This window comes from Tamandua tetradactyla, chromosome 16 (genome assembly GCF_023851605.1).
Source record: "Tamandua tetradactyla isolate mTamTet1 chromosome 16, mTamTet1.pri, whole genome shotgun sequence".
Classification (NCBI taxonomy): Eukaryota; Metazoa; Chordata; class Mammalia; order Pilosa; family Myrmecophagidae; genus Tamandua; species Tamandua tetradactyla.
This window is the reverse complement of record NC_135342.1, coordinates 5,121,761-5,143,786: the sequence shown is the minus strand read 5'-3', so window position 1 is coordinate 5,143,786 and position 22,026 is coordinate 5,121,761. Positions and strand designations below refer to the sequence as shown.

At 51.2% G+C, this 22,026-nt stretch overlaps 1 protein-coding gene and 1 long non-coding RNA gene across 9 annotated transcripts; one reads left to right on the top strand and one right to left on the bottom strand.

Annotated features, from left to right (window-relative positions):
- The first annotated feature begins 5,963 nt into the window (after window positions 1-5,963).
- Window positions 5,964-13,819, top strand: LOC143658647 (uncharacterized). 3 transcript variants are annotated; one of them, XR_013163269.1, is made up of 4 exons: window positions 5,965-6,470; window positions 10,216-10,286; window positions 10,412-10,805; window positions 10,966-13,819. It is a non-coding gene; the product is annotated as an uncharacterized LOC143658647 (long non-coding RNA). The 3 variants fall into 3 exon arrangements; XR_013163270.1 differs by having other exon boundaries at window positions 6,018-6,470; window positions 10,657-10,805; XR_013163268.1 differs by having other exon boundaries at window positions 5,964-6,470; window positions 10,216-10,805.
- Window positions 7,957-20,494, bottom strand: LOC143658646 (leukocyte-associated immunoglobulin-like receptor 1). 6 transcript variants are annotated; one of them, XM_077130802.1, is made up of 8 exons: window positions 20,441-20,494; window positions 16,039-16,172; window positions 13,169-14,176; window positions 10,686-10,811; window positions 10,549-10,591; window positions 10,437-10,474; window positions 10,190-10,239; window positions 7,957-9,697 (listed from the first exon to the last, which is right to left on the bottom strand). In XM_077130802.1, the coding sequence occupies exons 3-8, from the start codon at window positions 13,413-13,415 to the stop codon at window positions 9,551-9,553; spliced, it is 651 nt and encodes a 216-aa protein (XP_076986917.1). In that variant the 5' UTR covers window positions 13,416-14,176; window positions 16,039-16,172; window positions 20,441-20,494; the 3' UTR covers window positions 7,957-9,550. The 6 variants fall into 6 exon arrangements, with proteins under 6 accessions (XP_076986917.1, XP_076986918.1, XP_076986914.1 ...); XM_077130803.1 differs by having other exon boundaries at window positions 13,169-13,454; XM_077130799.1 differs by having other exon boundaries at window positions 13,169-13,507; window positions 20,441-20,488.
- Between the last annotated feature and the right edge of the window lie 1,532 nt (window positions 20,495-22,026).

The window sequence follows — 22,026 nt, the reverse complement described above, 5'->3', positions numbered from 1 at the left end:
TATTGAGACTTGCTTTGTGACCCTGCATATAGTCTATCCTTGAGAATGATCCATAAGCACTTGAGAAAAACGTGTATCCTGCTGTTGTGGGGTGTAATGTTCTATAAATGTCTGTTAAGTCTAGCTCATTTATTGTATTTTTCAGATTCTCTGTTTCTTTATTGTTCCTCTGTCTAGATGTTCTGTCCATTGATGAGAGTGGGGAATTGATGAGTCTATTTCTCTTTTCAGTGTTTTCAGTGTTTGCCTCATGCATATTGGAGCTCTCTGGCTCGGTACATAACTATTTATGATTGTTAAGTCTTGTTGAATTGTTCCTTTTATTAATACATAGTGTCCTTCTTTGTCTCTTTTAACTATTTTACATTTGAAGTCTAATTTGTTGAATATTCATATAGCTACTCCTGCTCTTTTCTGATTGTCATTTGCATGAAATATCTTTTCCAAACTTTTCACTTTCAACCTGTGTCTATCCTTGAGTCTAAAATGCATCTCCTGTAGACAGCATATAGATGGGTCCTGATTTTTTAATCCATTCTGCCAGTCTATGTCTTTTGAGTGGTGAGTTTAATCCATTAACATTAAGTGTTATTACTGTAAGGGCAGTACTTTCTTCTGTCATTTTGCTTTTTGAATTTTATATGTCATATCTAATTTTTCTTCTTTTTGCCTTTACTGATAGTCTTCATTCTACATCTTCTCCACAGCTCTCTCTCCTATCTTTTCCTATCTGTCTATAGTGCTCCCTTTAGTATTCCTTACAGAGCTCGTCTCTTGGTCACAAATTATCTCAGTGATTTTTTTTTGTCTGAAAATGTTTAAATTCCCCCTCACTTTTGAAGGACAATTTAGCTGGATATAGCATTCTTGACTGGCAGTTTTCTCTTTTAATATCTTAAATATATCATCCCCCTGTCTTCTCACCTCCATGGTTTCTGATGAGAAATTTATGCATAGTCTTATTGGGTTTCCCTTTTATGTGATAGATTGGTTTTCTCCTGCTGCTTTCAAGATTCTCTCTTTCTCTTTGACATCTGACATTCTGATTAGTGTCTTGTAGTATGTCCATTTGGATCTATTCTTTTTGGGGTACACTGCACTTCTTGTATCTATAATTTGATGTCTTTCATAAGAGTTGGGAAATTTTCTGTGATAATTTCCTCCATTAGTTTTTTCCTCCTTTTCCCATCTCTTCTCCTTCTGAAACACCCACAACATGTATTTTCATGCACTTCATGACATCACTCAATTCCCTGGGTCCCTGCTGATATTTTTCCATTCTTTTCCCTATATTTTCTTTTGTTTGTCAGATTTCTGATGTCCCATCCTCCAGTTCACTAATCCTATCTTCTGTCTTTTGAAATCTAACATTGTAGATTTCCATTGTTTTTTCATCTCTTCTATTGTGCCTTTCATTCCCATAAGTTCCATGATTTGTTTTTTCAAACGTTCAATTTCTTCCTTTTGTTCATTCCTTGTCTTTTTTATATCCTCCCTCAATTCATTGATTATATTTTTTATGAGGTTTTCCATGTCTGTTCGGACATTTTGAGTTAATTGTTTCAACTCCTGTATCTCATTTGAATTGTTGGTTTGTTCCTTTGACTCAGCCATATCTTCAATTTTCCTAGTGTGATTCCTTATTTTTTGCTGGTATCTAGGCATTTGATTTCCTTAATTAGTTTATTCTGGGGATTGTTTTCACTTTTTGTTATCTAGGATTTACTTGCTGGGTGACTTTGTTGTCTATCTGTTCTTTGATATGCAGTTCAGCTTATTCTAGCCTCTAGCTAAGGTTTTGTTTAAGAGATTAGAGTTTTTCAGTTCTTGTTTTCTTGTTTCTTGCCCAGCCTGTATGGTGGCTTTTCTTTTTTTTCCCCTTAGCAGGGTCTACTTAGGTATTACAGACACCAGTCATATTTTCCCAGACCAAACTGGCCTCTTCTCAGGAGAAGTCACCTGCATCAGTTTTCCCTGAGGGTAGGAGCCAGCATGTTGAAAGGCTTTCCCATGAAACCTTTTGAGTTTTTTTTATCCTGCACGGTACATGGTGCTTGTCTGTCTGTGGGTCCCACCAGCATAAGGTGATGTGGTACCTTTAACTTCAGCAGCCTCTTCCTGCTTGGGGTGTGGTTGAAACAGAGGAGAGGTTGTAGGTTGGCTTTAATTTGCTTCAGTTTTCCAGACCCTAGGGTCTGAATTCCTTGAGGAAGGGATTCCACCTGAGCTGGGCCCCACCCCTCTCCTGGGGAAGGTATAGCCTCCAGAAAAACTCTCAAACAAGCTTAATTTTGCCCATGCCTGGTGCAGTTGGAGCTTGAGAAGCCCTGTAGCTGTATCCAAAGAGCAGTCAAGCCATAGAAACACAGACACAAAAAGGAAAAGAAAAGAAAAATCCTTTACAGAGCAGGACCCCCATTCCTCAGGTTTGCCAATCAAGAGCTTAAGTTGGTACATTGCTCTGTGCATCTCCAAGTCCCTATGTGCCCCTCCTTTCCTTCAGGATCCAGACCCTTTCAAATATTTTGTGCTATCTAACCCAAAATACCTATTTTTTTTTCTTTTTCTGTCAGCCTTGCCCTCTCTGCACTGGGGCAAAACCTAACCACCTCAGCTTTTACTTGAGGTTCAGCTCAGCTGGGGGTCTTTTTTTAGTAATCATAGTTTATTAATTAACCTCACAATTGGAGCTTGGTTGTGCTTAGCCCCTGCTGCTAGTAAAGTCTTTTTCCTTTCCCCTCTAGGAAGTAGCTTGTGGGGGCAGGGAGCCAACCACCATGGCTTGGGGAACTCACAGTTCCGGGTGGGCTCACAGCCAGTTCAGCTTGGCCAAGCTGGGTTATGCTGTGTGCCTGGTCTCTGATGTTGCCCCAGCAGTTGTTCTGTACTGTTCCTGGCTATTTACTAGCCGCTCTGGAGGACAAACTAAATCCCACACCTCACTAAGCTGCCATCTTGGTTCCTCTCCTGAACTCAGTCTTATTTGTTTTCCCTTATATGTAGTAGATTGTTTTTCTCTTGCTGCTTTCAGGATTTTCTGCTTCTCTTCAACATTTGACAGACTGATTAGTATGTGCCTTGGGGAAGGCCTTTTTGGATTTATTCTGTTTGGAGTTCATTGGGCTTTTTTGACTTCTATATTTATGTCCTTTATGACAATTGGGAAGTTCCCCCCCCATTATATCCTCAACTACTCTTCCTAGTCCTTTACTCCTCTCTTATCCTTCTGGGGCACCAATGATTCTTATATTTGTGCACTTTGTTTGGTCTATCATTTCCCTGAGTTCCAATTCAAATTTTTCCCCATCATTTTTGCCATTTGCTGTTTTGACTCTTTGAAGTCAATTATCCTGTCCTCTAGATCATTTATTCTTTCTTCTGTCTCTTCAAATCTAGTGTTGTGTGCCTCTAGTATGCTTTTTATTTGGTCAACAGAGTCATTAATCTCTGTGATATCTGCTATTTTTCTATTTGTCCCTTCAAATTCCACTTTGTGTTCTTCTATTGTCTTCTTGACCGCCTTCATGTCCTTTGCTTTTCCACTTATTTTATTAAGTAGAGTTGTATGAACATTGATTAGTTCCATCATCTGTGTCCCCTCTGGTGTTTGAATTTGGTCATTAGGCAGGGCCATATCTGTCTGCATTGTGATATGCTTAGTGATCTTCTGCTGTCTTCGTGGCATGTAAATATCTTGATTGATTTACTTTGGGAGTTGATTTCTTTCAGTCGTCTAAGGCCTTGTATTTGTGGGATGGTTGTATTGCAGGCAGCAGGGCACAGGGTGGAGCAGTCAGTGCGGTGATTTGTTTCAGGCAGGCATACACACACGTTGGGGATGTTACACTGATGCTCATGAACATGGGTGCCCAGTGGACAGGGAGGATGTTACTGTGTGGGTGCACCAGTCTGGGGGGGTGCAACCCTGGTGTGCCCTGGTCTAAGGCATGGGACCCTTTGTGCACATGTGTAGAGCTGTGGCAGCAGGTCGGCATTATGCCTTCATGGATTGGGGGCAGATGTGACCTGGCTGTGCCGGTCGGCACTTTCTCAGAACTGGGAACTGAGGCTGAGGGCTGTGCACTTGTGTGGTTCTAGGACTGCTATAAAGTGAGGTTTCCAGAGCTGAATGATGTGATTGGGGCCTGTGCATATGCGTGGGCCTGGGAGTACCGTAAATGGATGCGCTGAGGTCAGGGAGGACAGGGTGAGGCTGTGCAACACTATGAGTGGGGGGACGGGGGTAGCCTACATATGGAGGTTAGTGCCCACAACCTTTATGAGCTGGCAACAGCCTGCAGGGAACAGGGAGGGGGAGGTAGTGCTGGGGAGGGGTGCAGGAGAGGTCAGTGGGTTGAACTTGGGGCAGGTACGTGCACTGGGGGATGGTGGGGTGGGGGTGCTTGGAGTGCTGGGAATGGGAGCGGGTGATGGGGTTCAGGTGCATGGGGTGTGGTGTGAGTCGCCAGTCACGGGGCTGCGCTTGCGAGGGTAGCACCCCCAAGGAACCTGGCCTGGCTTACTTCCCAGTTCCGGTCTCCCATCCGTGCCCTCCTGTGGGCTCTGAACCTCTGTGCCAGGCTCTAGTCTTTTGCCTCTCAGTTCCTCGGCCTCTGCAACCAGGGCTGCAGAATGTGGTGCAGAAGGTTTTCCCAGGACAGCCACACTCCTGAATCACTGCCTCGGTTGCCCTCCTGTCCCTTCTCTAACTTTTCCGTGGAGCAGAGCTAATCTTGAGCTACTCTATTTGGCCATCTTCCAAGAAGCCTTTGCCCCTGCTTAACTTTTGAACATAAATGCAGTTGTAGCAACTGTTCTAACGGCATTCTCTACTTACTTTAACATCTACATCAGTTCTAGATCAATTTGACTTTTCTCCTCATTATTTTTCATATTTTCCTGCTTCTTTGCCTGTCTGGTAATTTTTGAGTAGATGCTAGTCATTATGAATCTTAAACTGTTGGGTGCTGGATACTTTTGTATTCTCGAGCTTTGTTCTGGAAGGCAATTAAGTTGCATAGAAACAGGTTCTTTTGCATGTTGCATGTAAGATTGGTGAGGCAGGACCAGAGTAGAGCTTAATTTAAGACAGGACTCTTCAGAGTATGCTACTGAACACTGCATGAATTTTGAGATTTTCCTGTGTCATTGGTGGGAACAGACACTAATCCCAGCCTGGTGTAAGTGCTGGCACTCTAATCCTATCAGGTGGTCCTCTGCCAGCCTCTGTGAATTTCCTCCCATGAAAATGCTGATCAGAAATCTGAATACTTGAGAAGACTCTCTGAACTTCCCTAGGGTCTTTATGTGCAGCTTTCTCCCTTTTGATGATCTGTCCAGTAAATTTCCTTGGTGTCAAAAGACTTTCTCCTTCATGTCATCAACTCAGGGAACCCACCTCCTTTCTCATTGCTAAGACAGTCTGGAAACACTGTTAGGCTCATCTTATTCATTTCCCTTCTCTCCGCAATCACTGACTTTGTTGACTGACTGTTAGAACCCAAACACTGATGTTTCAAGTATTTTTTTCAGGTTTTGTCTTGTCGCACACAGGAGGGAAACTGTGGTTGGATGCACTTTTGGCTCCATTCATCTGTGGTTGGTGCTGTACACTGGTCCCCAGGTAGCCTCCGCACATCTGCAGGCTGCACATGACGTCCAAGGAAGGACCGCTGAATGGTCTTTTCAGGCTGCCACAACTGATTTTATAACATCTGACACCTTAACTGAGGTTTCAGGAGTGACTCTGCTTATTCATAACATTTTCTACACTTCACAGCCACATAACTGCACTTTTCATCTGTGAACGTGGCCATTTGTGCTATTGAAGATGAAAGTTTTCCTCTACTTTTCACTAAATTTCTAGAGACTGTGGCAGTAAAATATATATTTAACCACTGCCCTTAATTGGAACAAATATATTCTAATTTTGAAATGAGAGGAGCATCAAGTATCTCCTCTATATGATTTTAGATAAAGACACAAACTGCAGCCTATTCAGGAAATGAAAGGAAGCACAGTCTGTATTTCCTCCAGTGAGAGCCTGGGGCAGCAGCTCTGGGAGGCCCAGGGAGCTGCTGGACCTGAACCCGGGCAGGAAGGAAGGACGTCAGAGGACGAAGGAGAACGAACAGGACACTTCCGAGTGAGGGTCCCCTGCAGGGACGCCAGGGCCAGCGAGGACAGCAGCTCTATCACCACAGCACGGCCTGCCCCTGCCCTCTGACCCCACATTCGCTTAAGGGGAGTCAGCAGCGCCCCCACATCGACCACGGAGGACAGGAGCCCTGGATGAGTGCGTCCTCCCGTCTGGGCCACGGGATGGGGCGCTTCTCCCCGCCCCCACCCCAAAACTCCTCGGGACACCAGCGCGAGAGGAGCCGGGGCCTCAGCCCCAGGCCCTGGACTCGGGGACTGTGGCGGAAGCTGCTCAGACCACCGACGGGAAGCCGCAGTGCGGGCGCCGCGCGGTGAGCGTAAAGACGCAGCAAGTGCCGCAGGCTGCGCTGTGGGAGCCTCTGGACGCGGCGGGAGGGGAGGGAGAGAAGGGGAGGCAGAGGCCCGGGGAAGAGATCCAGGGAGGAAAGGGGCAGGCGCGGTGCCGCTCAGTATCAGAGGCTGAAGCAAACTCGCGGAGAGGGGAGGTGGCCCGCCCAGGGGGATGGAGGCGTCCCTGGCCTCGGCGATCCGCTCCCGAGAACGGCGTCCGGCCCACCGCGCAGAGTCCCCGCCCTTGGGCCGCCTCGGCTCGGGGCGCACCGCGGAGCGCACAGCCCAGCGAGGGCCCAGGGCTCCATTTGGGGAACTCAGACCTCCGCTTGTCCTCCTATGGTCCTGGCGTCACAGCCCTCCGGTGGGCGCCGTCTGCCCCTCCCCCGGGGCCTATGGGGTCCGCCCTGACTGTACCAGGTTCTGCCAGAATCGCCACCGGGACTAGCGAGCCTGTGCCAGCTAAGCCCATCCGCGCACAACGCCGCGGTGTTCTGGGCGAGGGGCTGGAGCAGGAGGGCGAGATCTTTGGCAGCTGGACAGACCCACCCCTTCCCGGGCCCCTGACTTCGGACTCCTCCCCACCCCCACCCCCGCTTCCGAGCAGAGCCTGGCTCCATTCCTTCCCTCTGGGCAGAGGCAGGTGGCATCCCCCAGGAAGCCTGCCTCCTCCGTCCCCTCCAGTGACTAGAGGTGAAAGGACAGAGCCCCGCAGCCCAAGTACCTGTGCGGGAGCCATGGGTCGGGAGGGGACGGGCCTGCTCCCCTCTGTCTCTGGCTTCCTCAGACAGGGTCAGCAGGAGAGCCTGGCTCTGCAGGAAGGGCCTCGGCACCAGCATTTCATAGCCAGGCTGACTTAGTCTCGAGATCAAGCCCCAGATTATTAATTCATCCTAGAGAACTAGATGAAAAAGAGACAGGTAGATGGACAGATGGACAGGGTAGAATGTGGGCTGGAAAACACACTGCCTTACATTCTGGTCCTAACACAATGACTGTTTTCAGGCAACACGTCTTCGTGTTGTTTAAGCTGCTAAATGTGTGGTAATTTTTCAGCAGGAATAGAAAAGGAAATCACCCACTTTAGATGGGGGGCAGTGGGGGGTGGTCGCTGCAAGCCTATGAGAGGTACAACGCCCACCCTGAAACCCGAGGGCACTGACTAGAGGAGCAGGGCAGGCAAGGCTGGGCCAACATCCTGGGGCACGGTGGTCCCTGCTGCGTTTGGAAAACCGCGTGGAGATTGGCATGGACAAAGCCTGGAAGGCGATGGAAAGCGGGATGCTCCCCGGCTCGCTCTGAGGGGAGCTGTGGACCCTACAGTGGTCACGGGGACTCTCCCCTGGGATCCCTGGCCTCGCCCGCCATCCGGCCTGTTGCTTCCTGTTGAAACAGAGCTCGAAGGATATTAAGGAATGATGAGAAAGAGAGAAAGAAAGGAAGAAAAGAAAGACAGACACAAATGGGTTCAGGGGGGTCTGAAGCTTAACTCTACATCAGACATCAGACAACTTTATTCTCAACCAGATCCTGGTTATATACCACAGGATGTCAATAGGCATGCATGCATTTCCTGAGGGAGCAAAGTTCTTATCTTTCAGTGTTCTTCATACTTAACATAACCATTTGGGGTAAACATTCTCTTCCTCCCAGACTGCTCTGCATAACAATCTCCAGTTTACTGCCGCCATCCTGAGGCCAGCTGTTTCCAACAAATTCTGCGGGCCTTGTTCTAACCCTTGGCTCCTACACCGGCCGGCCGCAGTGGCCACTGGCCTCTGTGCCCACCCACCCCGTATGTCCCAGCACCCTCCAGCCACTAGTGTCTCATCAGCCGAGGATCCTCGCTCCCCTCCTCTGATGCACCAGCAACCCCCCTCAGCCTCCTGCCCTCCCCGCTTCTCGCTTCCCACCCCCAGGCTGGGGCCTCTCTGGGGCAAGGCCCACATTGGCTTCACCCCCATATTCCTGGGGCTGACCACGGGGCTGATGTTGGGACATATGGACGGACCACTCTACTGCGGTGGCCAGGGTGCTCATGGGCAGACCATCTGAGGAGGAGAGGGGGTAGAGACAGCACAGCTGGGAAGGGTCTGCCTGCATGTCAGATGGAGAGGCTACAATGCCCAGGAAAACGCTGCCTTGGAGGCGGCTGGCAGGGTGCGGTGAGGGGCCTGGTGGAGACGCCCTGGGCTCCCCCGGGGAGCACCCTCTGCCCCCTCAGCCCGGTCCCCTTCTCAGGCCCTGACCAGGTGCTGGCCCCAGGCGGGCTGTTGACTTCAGCCTCCTGAGCGAGGGGTCCGTCCTGCATGGGCTCAGCTGGACAGGGAGACTGGGGGTTCTGGTCAGTGTGCGCATGTGTGTGCATGTGTGCACATTTGTGTATGTGTGTGTGCCTATAGGTGTGTGCACATGTGTATGCATTTGTGTGAGTGTGCATCTGCTTGTGTTTGTGCATGTAATTCTGGTGTGCATGCGCATGTGTAGCTGCGTATGCTTGTGTGTGGGTGTGTGCACGTGTGTGCAGGACCTGTGGCAGTCACAAGTCAGGCCTCAGAAAATATTAATTGGTGAGCAGAGGGTCTGGGTCTTGGTGGCCAGCTGGGAGGGAACAACTGCCTCGAGGCGGCAGGTAAACTCCAGGCCACTCTCTAGGGTCAGCTGAGAACATAATGGAAGTGGAGGCCCATGGGGCAAGTAGGGGCTCACAGGGGACATCGGGACCCCCCCCCCCCCGTGGATGGCTGCAGGATGCTTTATGAACTCAGCTGGCACTTGAAGTGGGGTCTCTGGGGGCAGCTCAACACTGAGGCCGGGTCAGTGGAAACAGCTGCCACAGGGTCTCTTCAGGGAGCCGGTCAGTGGGGGCAGGATCCCCAGATGACGGGTCTCTTCAAGGTTGGTCAGGGGCATCCAAGCTCCCCCACTGTCTCCATGAAGGGTGGCCAGCTGGCTCTCCAGGCAGGGGTCATTCCACTGGGCATCTCTCCAAGCGGCCACTTCACGCTCCTCCAAGGGTGACTTCATGTGTCCTCAGGGAGCAGGTGCTGGGGGCCTGTGGTCAGGACCTGGAGACGGTTGCGTACGTGCTGGACTCGGCTGTGGGCTCCATGGGTTGTGGGGACACAGCTCGGGCCACCCCGTGTGTGAGTGTCCAGTGGTCCAGCTGGGCATACGTCACCTCCTGGGGGTCTCCTGCAACAGGAGCCTGAGGGAGACCAGGGTGAGGCAGGGACCCAGGAGGGCCAGGGGGGCCATGGGAGGGCAGTTGGTGTCAGCATGCAGCCTGGCCCCCAACAATCCCAGCCCTGGAACCACGTGCCCTCCCCTGGCCTTTGGGCTGGCCTGTGACCCTGAGAATCTGGAGAAGGGGACTGATGGCACGTCACTCCAAGGCCAGGTCACGGACGACTGCAGCTTCTGCCCTCTCCTCTCGGATCCCATGCTCTAGGGAGCTGCCGCCTTGGGGGGGCCCACGTGGGGAGGAACCGAGCCCCCCCCCAGTCATGGGGGTCAGCTGTCTCGAGGTGGTCCCCAGCCCCCCCAAGCCCTCAGCCCCCAGCAGCCCTGGTCACAGAAACCACATGGGAGATGGGAGCCAGAACCACCCAGCTTGGCTCCGCCTCCTTTTCTGAACCAGGAAGCTGCTAAATCAGGGTCCTTTGTTATGCAGCAATACAGCACTTCTACAGGGACTTACTGAGGTGTCCTTCTCTCTGTCCTCAGGAAGTTTCTCCTCTGTGGCCACTCCTGGAGGTGAGGGGACACGTGATCACTACTTGGGTGGACCTTGGCAGGTAAACTTGCCTGAAGCGGCACAGCTCCAGCTTGCACCCTCTCCCTATCTAGAACATGCTAGAATGTTCCCAAACATGCCCTCCTTCCCTCCTTGCTTCCTGACTTCCGACCTCTCCTCTCCCAGCCCTTTCCCCACTCCTGCCCCTCACCTGGGGGTCCCTTTTGGGCCTCCACACCGGGGCTGATCCTGAGGAGAAACGGAGTATTAGAGACTACTGGAGGCAGAGGGCAGTGAGGACTCCGCGGTCCCAGTGGCCTCACCTCTCCTGCGGCCTGTGCGCCTCACGCTTGTTGCGGGGGGGCCCTGCGGACAACGAGGGGTCCAAACTCAGGCAAGGGCTTCTTCCTGCTCCCCGATCGCCGCCCCAGTTCTCCCCACCCTGCTCCCTGAGACCTACGGTGTGTTCTGCGATGCGAATGGCGGAACGCGAGGACCAGGAAGAGGAGACACAGCAGGCAGGCCACATACACCCCGATGACAACATAAAGATGCTCCGACAGAGGGCCTGACAGCCAAGGCAGGTCTGGGAGACATGGGGTGGGATGCCAGCAACTTGTCTCTATTGAGCACCTACTGCATACCACGCGCAGGCCAGGGGCTTTTCAGGGACCTACTTATACCTACAATCTCTCCCCACATCAAATCCCACCTCACAAGACTCATTGTCCCATCTGCAGATGGCGAGACGACATCCTGGTGGTGAAGGCGTCGGACAAGAGGAGGCTGTGCCTCAGGTCTGAACCGGTACCTGGCCCACTGCCCGGGCTGCGCTCCTGTTGCCCCGGGCGCAGAAGTCCTGTCCCGGCAGGGCTCTGCCTCCACGGCCAGGGCTGGGCAGGACCCGGCCCTCCACCTTCACCACGGCCATCTTCACGCTGTCCACCTGCGCCCACTGCCACACTGGGCTCGAGGATCCGGAAGGACCGAGTCCAGGCTGGACAGAGCGGGCTCCAGTGCCCCCGGCCCACGAGGGGCTCAACTGGACAACCCTTAGAGAGCTGACGTCCTATTGGTCAGAACAGAAGGATGCTGGCATCCTATTGGACAGGAGTATGGCTGGTGACTTCCTATTGGACGGTCCGTGTGACGCTGGCATCCTATTGGACAGCACGCCACCTCATGCCCGGAGGTCTCTGGGGAGTAACCTGCTCCTCTCCCGGCTTTCCCACCTGTGCCTTTTGCCCCCGCGCCCTGCCTGGTCTCGGAGCCACAGCCGCAGACGGGCCTGGCACCGAGTGAGACACTGCCCTCAGGATCCGGGCCTGGGGTGGGGGACGGTCCACAGACGCCTCCCATCGGGGTCCCCACCCCCTCCTGGGAGGTTCCAGACAGACAGAGGGGGAGGAGGGCGCTGGAGCCTGAGCTCCGGGGCGTGGGGCGGCTGGACCCCCGCATTGTGGCCGGGAGAGCCAGCGAGGCAGGGGCTGGACAGACAGAGGGACGGACGGGTTGGCCTCAGCCCTTCTCCTTTCCCAAGCGGCGGCCCTCGCCGCGGGCGCGTCCTCTGGGCTGACCTTATGCCCTGCGTGCCCGAGACCTTGTCACCTGACCCTGGGGTGGCGGCGCCACACGACAGGGGCCGCTTCCGCCTTCGGACGCCCCGCGGACTCTCAGCGGAAGGATCGTGCTCTGGGTGGCGGCGGGTGAGCGCGCGGCCCTGCCCACCCGGTCGGAGAGCACTGGGCTGGCGCTGGGGTCTGGGGTCTCCCTGCGCTGGCCGATTTCGGTCCTGTGACTTGGGGTAAAGACGCTTTCACTTAATTTCTGCCTATTAAAGTAGAGGGAGCGTTGGGGGCCAGACCCACCCTCCCCTTGGGCTTGCCGCTGGCCTTGAATCAGCTCGGGATGCTGGCATCGAGTTAGCTTTCCAGAAAGGTCTGCCCGGCCCTCAGGGTGTGCGTGAAGCTTCAGGGAAGCTTCCTGTGCTCCCTAGTTTCACGAGTGCGAGGCCCAGGCCAGGGCAACCCCACCAGAACCCCCAGCCCCTGCCGGGCGGGCCTCTACTCCCACAGCTGAGAAGGAGCGCTCTGCGGGGCAGCCAAGGCGGCCGAGGAGTCCCGAGTCCGCACGAGGCCTGGAGTGGGTGGAGAGCGGGTTGTGGGTGGGCCGGGACGCAGAGGGGTTGCCCGGCTCAGCCTGGCCACTCGCGACGCGGGCACCGCTCCAAGCTCGCGTCTGGCCATCACCCATTACAGATCCCGCTCGGGTCGCTGGGGAAAGGGGCAGGGGTACAGGAGCCCGGAGAGCTCTGCCTGCCCCGCCAGCCAAGGGCTGATCCCTCCGCCAGCACCTGCGGGCCGTGGGCTCCGCTTGACTCAGGGGCACAGGCGGGAGCAGCTCCCCTAAGCTGGCCACGTGGAGTGGGTGGGGGCCTCCTCAGTGGACCAGGATTCCTGGAGCTCCCCGGGGCTGAGCATCCTCAGGACGTGACATCTCACCCCCATGGTTCCCCACGAAGTACTGACCCGTCCTGATTTGGGAGGGTGTCTTCCCTGGACAATGTGAATATGTCCAGTAGGAAGGGATCCACACCAGGGGGTGTAAGTTGCTTGGGATCACCCCAGATTCTGCCTCAGTTTACCACAGTTCTTGGAAGTGGTCCGGGAGGGAGGTGGTCTGACCCTCACCCAACCCTTGCATCAGAGGACCCCAGGGGCTGGGACCCCCTCTCCACCCACAGCAGTGCCAGCCCCGTCCCATCCCGATGCTGGAACTGAGTGTCCAGGTCACCCGTGGTGTCCAGAGGGGACCCAGGACCTGAAGGCAGAGGGGCTGTGTGCACTGAGGGAGGGGCAGGAGGGTTAGGGTGGGGGCAGGGGGAAGTTGGAGGGTTGGGGGGAGATGGGGCCGGGGACAGGACCCAGGAACCTGGAGACCAACCTGAGGGTAGCGCCTGAGATGTGGGGGTGCCCTGGGTGGTGTCCTCATCTGTCACTGTCAGCTCCAGGAAGTCACTGCGCTGGGACCAGCCGGACCATTTATAATAGATACAGTAATAACGTCCTGCGGTGTCCTCACTCGCTGGGGCCATGGGGAATCTGACCCCTGTTTCCTGGTGCTGAGGCTTCTTTTCACCCACTAACTTGTGTGAAGACCCTTCTTCCTTCTCCAGGAGGAGTATTTCCATCCCACGAGATCCCCGGCACACGAAGGTCACAGTGCCTCCCTGGTGGGTCACAGGGCCCGGCTCAGCCAATATGGACGGTTTGGGAAGGTGACCTGGTGTGGAGGGCTAGGAGCAATCAATCAGGCCCAAGCAGGGAAAGTCCCCACAACACTGGGACGGAATGTCCCCGAGAGTTAAACAATAACCAATGTTAGGGAACTGAGAAAATGGGATGTGTTTTGGCACCAGCTAACAGCATTTTTCTGCTTCTATGCTACGCTTGCTTGCTAGCAACTGCAAAACCACAACATAATTTTAGCCTTTATAAGCACACCTTGAAAACCTCTAGGGGCTGTTCTCTGAATCTTCCTTCTTGGAAGTTCCTGGGGCAGTCGCCCACAGACTAATAAAGACTCCAAATTGGCTTGCAGTTTTTAATTATGTACTCTCTCTTACGGTGTGCCCCACAACACTGGGAGGGAATCAGAGCAGGGACCTCAGCATCTACCCTTGAAGAAGTCACCAAAACACTGAACACTCATCTTAGGTGTACAATTCAGTGATTTTTAGCAAATTTACAGAGTTGGGCAGCCACTAGCACAACCCACTCTTAGGACATTTCCATCCCCCCAAAAGTGCCTTGTGCCCTTCTGTGTGCATTCCAGCTCTCATCACTGCAGAGGAACATCCCCGGGGGCAGTAACCGTTTCCTCATGGGCCCCACTCAGTGTCACCCCTACGGAGAGCTGCAGGGCCTGGCTGCCTCCCTGTCCACAGCCGCCCTGCAGGGGATGGGGAGAGCACAAGGGGGGGGGGGGTCAAGCAAAGGCAGCAAGGAGGCTGGAGCCCAGATGGATTGGGGGCAGCTGGTCGGCCCTGCGGGTTGGGGGAGGGGTGCAGTGCCCAGGACTCTGTGAGAGGCCGCCGGGGAGTGGGAAAAGCCCCGGCACAGGCCTGGCCACAGCTGACGCCCAGCGCGAGGCGGTCCCTGCCCTAATGCGTGCTCTCTGCGCAGCAGTGGCCTCGCGTTGCCCTCTGCGGTTCCGCCTTTGGCTCTGCTCATTTCCGTTTCCCGTCATCTCCTCTCTGGAAAGTCCCCAGCCTTTCCCGGCTTGGCAGAGGGGGGTCAGGGAGTGAGGAGATGGGCCTGCGGCCCCGAAGCAGGAAGAGTCAGCGCGTCCCGCAGGGCGGGTCCCGGCGCTCGCGGGGGCTCCGCGGCTTCCACTCCTTGGCGCGTTCCTTCACCCCCCACCCAGCCTCCTGCTCGTTCCTTCTCGACTGGTGGACAGTCGCCTCCCGGTGCCGCTCCTTCTGCAAACGGGAGGAGGAGGGTCCCTGCCCGCGCGGAACTGAGAGCTCAGGAGAGAGGACGGACGTCGGTCCAATGATTGTCCAGACCCGCGGCCACAGACGGAGCGCGGGGCGGGGGGCGCGCAGCCCGTCTCTCCGGGGCTGGGCATCGAGACGGAGCCTCGGGGGGCGAAGGGGCCTCGCCGCGCGGGGGGAACTGGTGGAAAGAAGAGGGACCGGGGGCGGGGCAGCCAGCCAGGGGCAGGGCCGCAGAGAGAGGCGGGCGTCTCTCTCCACTGAGCATGCTTGTCGGGGAGCTTCGTGAGAAATAAATGTTTGCCTTAAACGGGAAGAATAGGTGAAAATGGAGATAATAAATGAAATCAAGAATGAAAGATATGAAATAAGATAGTTTCACGGGAAGAAAAGTGAGCGTGTGTGTTGACGTGCAAACAATGTCGCTTTGGTGGGGGGGTGCAGAAAGCAGGCAGACTTGCGGGCACGCGCGGGGGAGGTGGAGGCAGCTGTGTGGGGACGGAGGGAAAGTGCAAAGCAGATACAAAGGCTCGAGAAGGACGCAGGGGGGTGAAGTCAACAGGACCAGGTGATATCCTGCATGTCAGGGGACCCGGAAGAGGGGGTTGGGAAGAATTCCTAGATTCTGCCCTGTGTGACTCTATCATCCCCTGCCGGGGGCCCTGGGGGGGCTCTGGGCTCATGGGGAAGCTCGGGGTCACCCCTGCCATGTTGGGGGGAGCTATCTTGAGTCCCGGCGCGGAGCCACCAGGCGCTGCGGGAGAAGAGCAGAGAGAACCCGGCTCGCTGTGCATGTGGGGTGACTTGGAATTTGGGGCATGTTTACGCGTCTCCCTCCTTCCACCTGAGCATCGCCTTCTCCCGCCCAGAGCCGCCCTGGCTGGGGAGGGGATTGGGATTGGAGAAGAGATTCACCCGCCTGCGCGAGGGTCATCCCGCCCAGACAGAGCCCTGGAAGAGAAGCCGGAGTGCGAAAACGCCCGCCGCCCTACACGCTGCTATGGGGGCGCTTGAGGGGTGGGGAGGGGCCTGGAGGATTTCCAAAGCACCCTCCCAGCAGGAGCTCCCAGTACAGTCCTTGCTGCCCGGGGACAGTGTCCGCCCACCGCCCGGCCCCTCTCCCACCTGCCGGTTCACTCGGAGCCCGCCCCAGCCCCGCTGCCGCTCCCCGGACGGAGGCCCCCGGGGCCGAGTGGACACGGCCCGCAGAGACGCGCTTCCTTCCCCGGGGCCCAGGGTCTCCTGGATAGGTCTCAACAGGGACCTGGGCCCCGCCCTGTCACCCCCCCTTCCCCTGCCCCTTGGTTCCCAGACTCACCGAGACCCAGTAGGGCGGGGAAAGCCGGGAGCATGGCACTCCCCATGCCCGCCCTGGTGGAAGGAGAGATCCTGTAGCAGAGACCAGGGCGCAGGATGTGTTGGCCCCGATAACGCGGTTTCTTCACCAACTGCCTGAGGAAAGGGGAAGAGCTTGTTCACCCTGCCCACTCCTGCCCCAAGCCAGGGAGGCCTGGCTCCCGAATGCAGCATCTTATCCAGATGCTTTAATCCGAACTTCTCTGTAGGTGGAACACATGAAATGTTAAACTCATTGTAAATCAATGGCAAGGCAGGACAGGGGTGGAGAAACAAGCTATTTTTAGTATCCACTCCACATATTAATTACCATCTGTCCTTAGACGTGACATTAGGCCACCTTAAGCCTACATTTTCTCATATTTTAGATGGGAGCCAGAAAATCCTTTTATAGTATTATATGTATTAAATTCCCAGCAAAGATTAATGCATTAAAATATCTAAGTTCCCTTCCCGTCTTTCCCCAGTGTGGTTTTCGCCGGTTCTACTTCTCAACTCCTCTTTCACATGGATAGTAGCACCTAAGCATTAAATTATCCTCCTCTCTCTCTCTTTTAGGTCTTCCTTAGTAATTTTCTAAATATAATCTTTTTTCCTTTTTCTTTTACATGGGCCGGCACCAAGAACCAAACCCAGGTCTCCAGCATGGCAGGCGAGAACTCTGCCTGCTGAACCACTGTTGCCTGACCTAAATATAATTTTATTCACATTTTTACATCATTAATATTGTAGCCTCTATATTACATACAGCTTGCCATTTTGACCTTTTTTTCATTTTAACCATTTTAAGTATAAAATTCGGTGATATGAATTACATTCACAACGCTGTGCTACCACCACCATCTTATTGGCAATATTTTTTCCATCACCCCAAACAGAAATCTGTAATCAATATGCAATAACTCCCCATTCCCCATTCTCCAGTCATCAAACAGTTAAAACAACCTAAGTGTCTATCAACTGAGGAATGGATAAATAAAATGTAGTCTATCCATAACAATGGAATATTATTACATAAAAAGGGATGAAGTTCTGCTACATGCTACATACCACATGGATGAATCTCAAAGACATGTTGGGTGAAACAAGCCAGACACAAAAGGATAAACATTGCATGATTCCACTCATATGAAATGGATAGAACCAGTAAATGCACTGGTGGTTTTTAATAAGCTTTATTGAGGAATAATTTCTGAGCAATAAATGCATCTATTAAATATGTGCAATTCAATTAATTTGACTGCTGTGTATATGCTTGAAGCCACCGTCGTATTCAAGATTTCCTTTACTTCCAAAAAAATTCCTTTTGCCCCTTTGCCTCCAGGCAACCAGAGGTAATTTTTTATTTTTAGAAAATAGTTGTCTGCTAACTTCTTTTTTAAATAAACTCTTCATCTTAGAACTATTGTAGATGTGCAGAAAAGTTACTAAGACAAAGTAGGGAGTTCCTATATATCTTACAACCAGCTTCCATTAGCCTGGGCATAACCATATTATGCAACCACGTAACCATACACAACAAGTGTACATAACCATGGTACACATGTCAAAACAGTACGTGATAGATAGATAGATGATAGATAGATAGATAGATATGGATATTAAGAAATTTATTATATCAATTGGCTCATGCAATCATAGGGATAGGTAAGCTCAACTTGCAGGCTGCAGGTTGGAAACTCAATGAAAGGGATATTGAATTCCTCAGGAGAAAACTATCTATCTAGATTAGAAATAAAAATTCTTCTTTCTGACTGCTAAAATCCTCACTTCTCCTTTTAAGATCTCCAGTTGATTGGATGAGACTTCTCTCTTTGCTGAAGGCCCATCTACTTTGTTGATTGTAGATGTCATCAGACGTAGAGGCAAGCAACTGGGCTAGTGATTTAAATCCACAAAATACCCTCGCAGTAACAGCAGGCCAGTGCTTGACCAAACAACTGGACTCTATAACCCAGCCAAGTTGATACATGAAATTAACTATCAAAATCCGTTTTTTCATGAATGTCCTTTTCCTGTCTCAGGATCCAGATCAGAGTACCACATTGCATTTAGTTCTCTTCCTTCTAAATGCATAGAACAACTCTTATTTTCTTGGTTGAATGCTGACTGGTAGTACCATCATACTTTAAATATTGTGTGTAGTTTCTGATGCAGGAAGGACTTGGGGACATACTGTATGCTGACTACCTTAAGGCAGAGGGCAGACTCAACATTTATTTGTTTCAACACAAACGAAGGTCAGAGGGACCACTGGGACAGCTACTCTGGGTTTTCCCTTAAGAGAGTTGTGATGATTAATTCTATGTGTCATACTTGCTAGGTTATTATATCCAGATGTTGGGTCAAAACACAGCCTAGATGTTGCTTTAAGGAATTTTGCAGCTATGATCAACATCTGCAATCAGTTGACTCTAAGTAAAGGAGTTGACCCTTGTTGATGTGAATGGGCCTTATCTACTCAGTTGGAATTCTACCTGAAGATGAAACCCTCTACTCCTCTCAGAGTTTCCAGCCTGCTGGCCTCCCCCATGGATTCCAGACTCAAGGCTGCAACACCAAATCTTACTGGAATTTCTTGCCTGTCAGCCTGGCCTACAGATTTAGGACTTGCTAACCCTCACAACTGTGTAAGCCAATTCCTTAAGAATAAATCATACATATGTGTAATTTCTTGTAGGTTGTGTTTCTCTGGAGAACTCTCATGGATACAGATGTGATTGTGGAGATGTCCCTTCTCCAGTGTTCTCAGAAGGTGCATTCTTTAAAGACCTTCATCTCCAAGCAGGAGGACATTCACACCCAAGGCATCTTAGTGCCATATCAGGAAAACACTTCACCTAGGGTAGGCATGGGGCACCTTTCTCGAACAAAAATTTTACTTGAAGTGTGGCACAAGAATGGAATAATCATTTTCTTAGTAGACTCTGACACATAAATAATATTTCAAATTAAATAAAAACTGAATGTCAACCATAAAGACAAAATCTGCATAAATAAAATGACATAAATTGAGACATGAGATTTTATTAAAAGATGAGGCTTGTGCTGGTTTGAAAAGATGTATGTACCTTAGAAAAACCATGTTTTAATCTTAATCTCAATTTGTAAAGGCAGTCGTTTCTTCTAATCCCTATTCAGTACTACATGTTTGAAACCTTAATTAGATTATCTCCCTGGAGATGTGACTCAGTCAAGAGTGGTTGTTAAATAGGATTAGGTGGAGATGTGTCTCCACCCATTCTAGGTGGGTCTTGATTACTTTACTGGAATCCTATAAAAGAGGAAAAATTTTGGAGAAGGCTTAAGAACCTGAGAGAGCAGAGAGTGCCACAGCACCATGAAGCAGAAAGTCCACCAGTCAGCGACTTTTGGAGGTGAAGCAGGAAAATGCCTCCTGGGGAGCTGGAGAGGAAGCTAACAGATGACACCATGCTTGCCATGTGCCCTTCCAGCCGAGAGAAAAACTTGACTGTGTTCACCATGTGCCTTTCCAGAGAGAGAGAAACCCTGAACTTCATTGACTTTCTTGAACGAAGGTATCTTTTCCTGGATGCCATAGATTGGACATTTCTATAGACTTCCTTTACTTGGGACATTTTCTCAGCCTTAGAACTGTAAACTAGCAACTTATTAAATTCCCCTTTTAAAAAGCCATTCCGTTTCTGGTATATTGCATTCTGGCAGCTAACAAACTAGAACAAGCCTGCATTAGAATATTCCAAAATTCAAGTAGTATTCCAGCATGGCCACTGCAGGCTGACCAAGCCCTCCTGAGACTGTGAGGCAACATCCACCCACATCTGAGATTTCATGGACAGACGGGAGAACTTGACCTAAATCCTGGTCCTAACCCCCATGTCTTTCCTTCATTATACAGATTATCTAATTAGATCCCAAAGACTCCAGTTTTTTAATATGCCCAGTTTGGTTCAGCCAGAGAAGAGTGTCGGGGTGGGGGAGGGGGGCGGTATCCAGAAAGCCATACGAACCCAGAGTATTCCAGGGTCTCCTCTTTCCAGAAGACTCAAGTGCAAAGCCCTCTCTGAGTCATCCGCTTTAGCCCACCTTTATGAGCACCACCATTTCGGTCTGGGAAAACCCTTTGTGTTCAGCCAATAAAGTAACCTAAGGGTGCTGGGAAGAAGGGATCAACTCACTATTTATGCCAAGATCTTCTGGCCCAGATGAAACCATGGAAGAAAATACTCATGATGGGTGATTCATCTCCGTATGAATCCAACTAAGCCTGGACCATGGATGAGCTCAGCTTCCTGTGGGCTCTGACCTCCAGCCCTCTGCTATGATCTTCAGGCCAAGATTTTCCAACATGACCCTCTTCTCCCTTCCATGGCAAGACTTACCAAGAATAGCGGGTGATGAATGTGGGAGGCACAAAACTGCATCTGCTGCATAGGAAGGAGGAGCCCAGTAAAACTGAAAAATGCACAGGATGTGGCGGCCAGCAACCAGCACCACAGTTCAAATGGTTCACAAGCTGGCAACCACATAGGAAAATGAGCAGTTTCTTCCTACTTCTCATCTTCTTCGGGTTGGTGCTGAAGAAGGAACATAGCATCCTAGAATTTTTTTACATGAGACCCAAAGTTATAATATTTGGCATGAATCATGGTTCTGTCCCAATCTCCATATCCAAAGTGGTCACAGTTTGGTTTTACCAAATGCTAAACTCATCGAGGCTTTTTAAAAATTTACCTTGATCCGTCTCTTAACTACAAGGTCTACTTACTATAATGTACACTATTCTTTTACCAACTAAATATGTTAGCATGTTATTCTTGTAAAAACGCTTGGAGCATATATTCAAATGATTATTACAACTAGAATTTTGACTCAGTACCACTCATAAAATGATAAGCATTCCTTCATGAAGGTCCTCCAGTTATCAATAATATCTTGGAATTCCACTCAACTAGCAAAGCATGACACATGTAAAAGGTGTTTCTTTTTGGTTTTTAAAAAGGGAAGTTTAATAAGTTGCTAGTTTACAGTTCTAAGGCTGAGAAAATGTCCTAATGAAACATGTTTATAGATATGTCCAATCTAAGGCATCCAGGGAAAGATGTTTTGGTTCAAGAAGGCCAATGAAGTTCAGAGTTTCTCTCTCAAGTGAGAAGGCTCATGGCGAGAACAGTCAGTTTCTCTTTAGGCTGGAAGGGCACATGGCGAACCAGGCATCATCTGCTGGCTTTCTCATCCTGCTGGCTTCCTGTTTCGTGAAGCTCACCGGGAAGAGTTTTCTTTCTTCATCCCCAAAGGTTGCTGGCTTGTGGGCTCTCTACTCCTCACAGCTATGTCGTTCTGCTCTCTCTGAATCTCTCATTCTCCAAAATGTTTCCTCTTTTATAGGACTCCAGTAAACCAATCAAGACCCATCCAAATGGGTGGAGATGCATCTCCCCTAATCCAGTTTAACAAACACTCTTGATTGGGTTACATCTCCAGGGGGATGATCTAATTACATGCAATATTGAATAGGGATTATTCTGCCTCTACAAAATGGGATTTTTTTTTTCAAAAGGTGTTTCTTGAGGGGGCTATCTAAATACTCATGATTAATGTTCCAAATTAATATTCTTCCCCTCCCCATCACTCTCTCTCTCTCTCTCTCTCTTTTCTCCCTCTTTCTTGTTCTTGTTTTGCTTAAAGAATAGATAGCCCTATAACCCTAAGCCCTTGGATTACTACAAATTTCAATTTCCTTAATATTAGACTTAGTGAAACGCTGGAGCCAGCCCACACCAGCTCCTGCACACTAGTGATGACACCTCTTCCCAAATCCACGTTCAGCGACGCCACGTTGGTAACTTGAAATTGGTCATGGCATGAACATTTATACCATGGAAACTGGCAAACACTACAATTCAGGTATTTTCCTTCAGAGAGATGATTATTAAACATTTGCCAGCATACCACTGGCTACATTAAA

Bases quoted from the DNA above. Each gene is read 5' to 3' on its own strand.
- LOC143658646 (XM_077130799.1), bottom strand. From the start codon at position 16,084: ATGGGGAGTGCCATGCTCCCGGCTTTCCCCGCCCTACTGGGTCTCG. The intron at 10,812-13,168 runs GTTGGTCTCCAG...CATGTCTCCCAG, and splicing joins ATCTCAGGCGCTACCCTCAG to ACCTGCCTTGGCTGTCAGGC. The intron at 10,475-10,548 runs GTGAGGCCACTG...GTTTCTCCTCAG, and splicing joins GCGCACAGGCCGCAGGAGAG to GATCAGCCCCGGTGTGGAGG.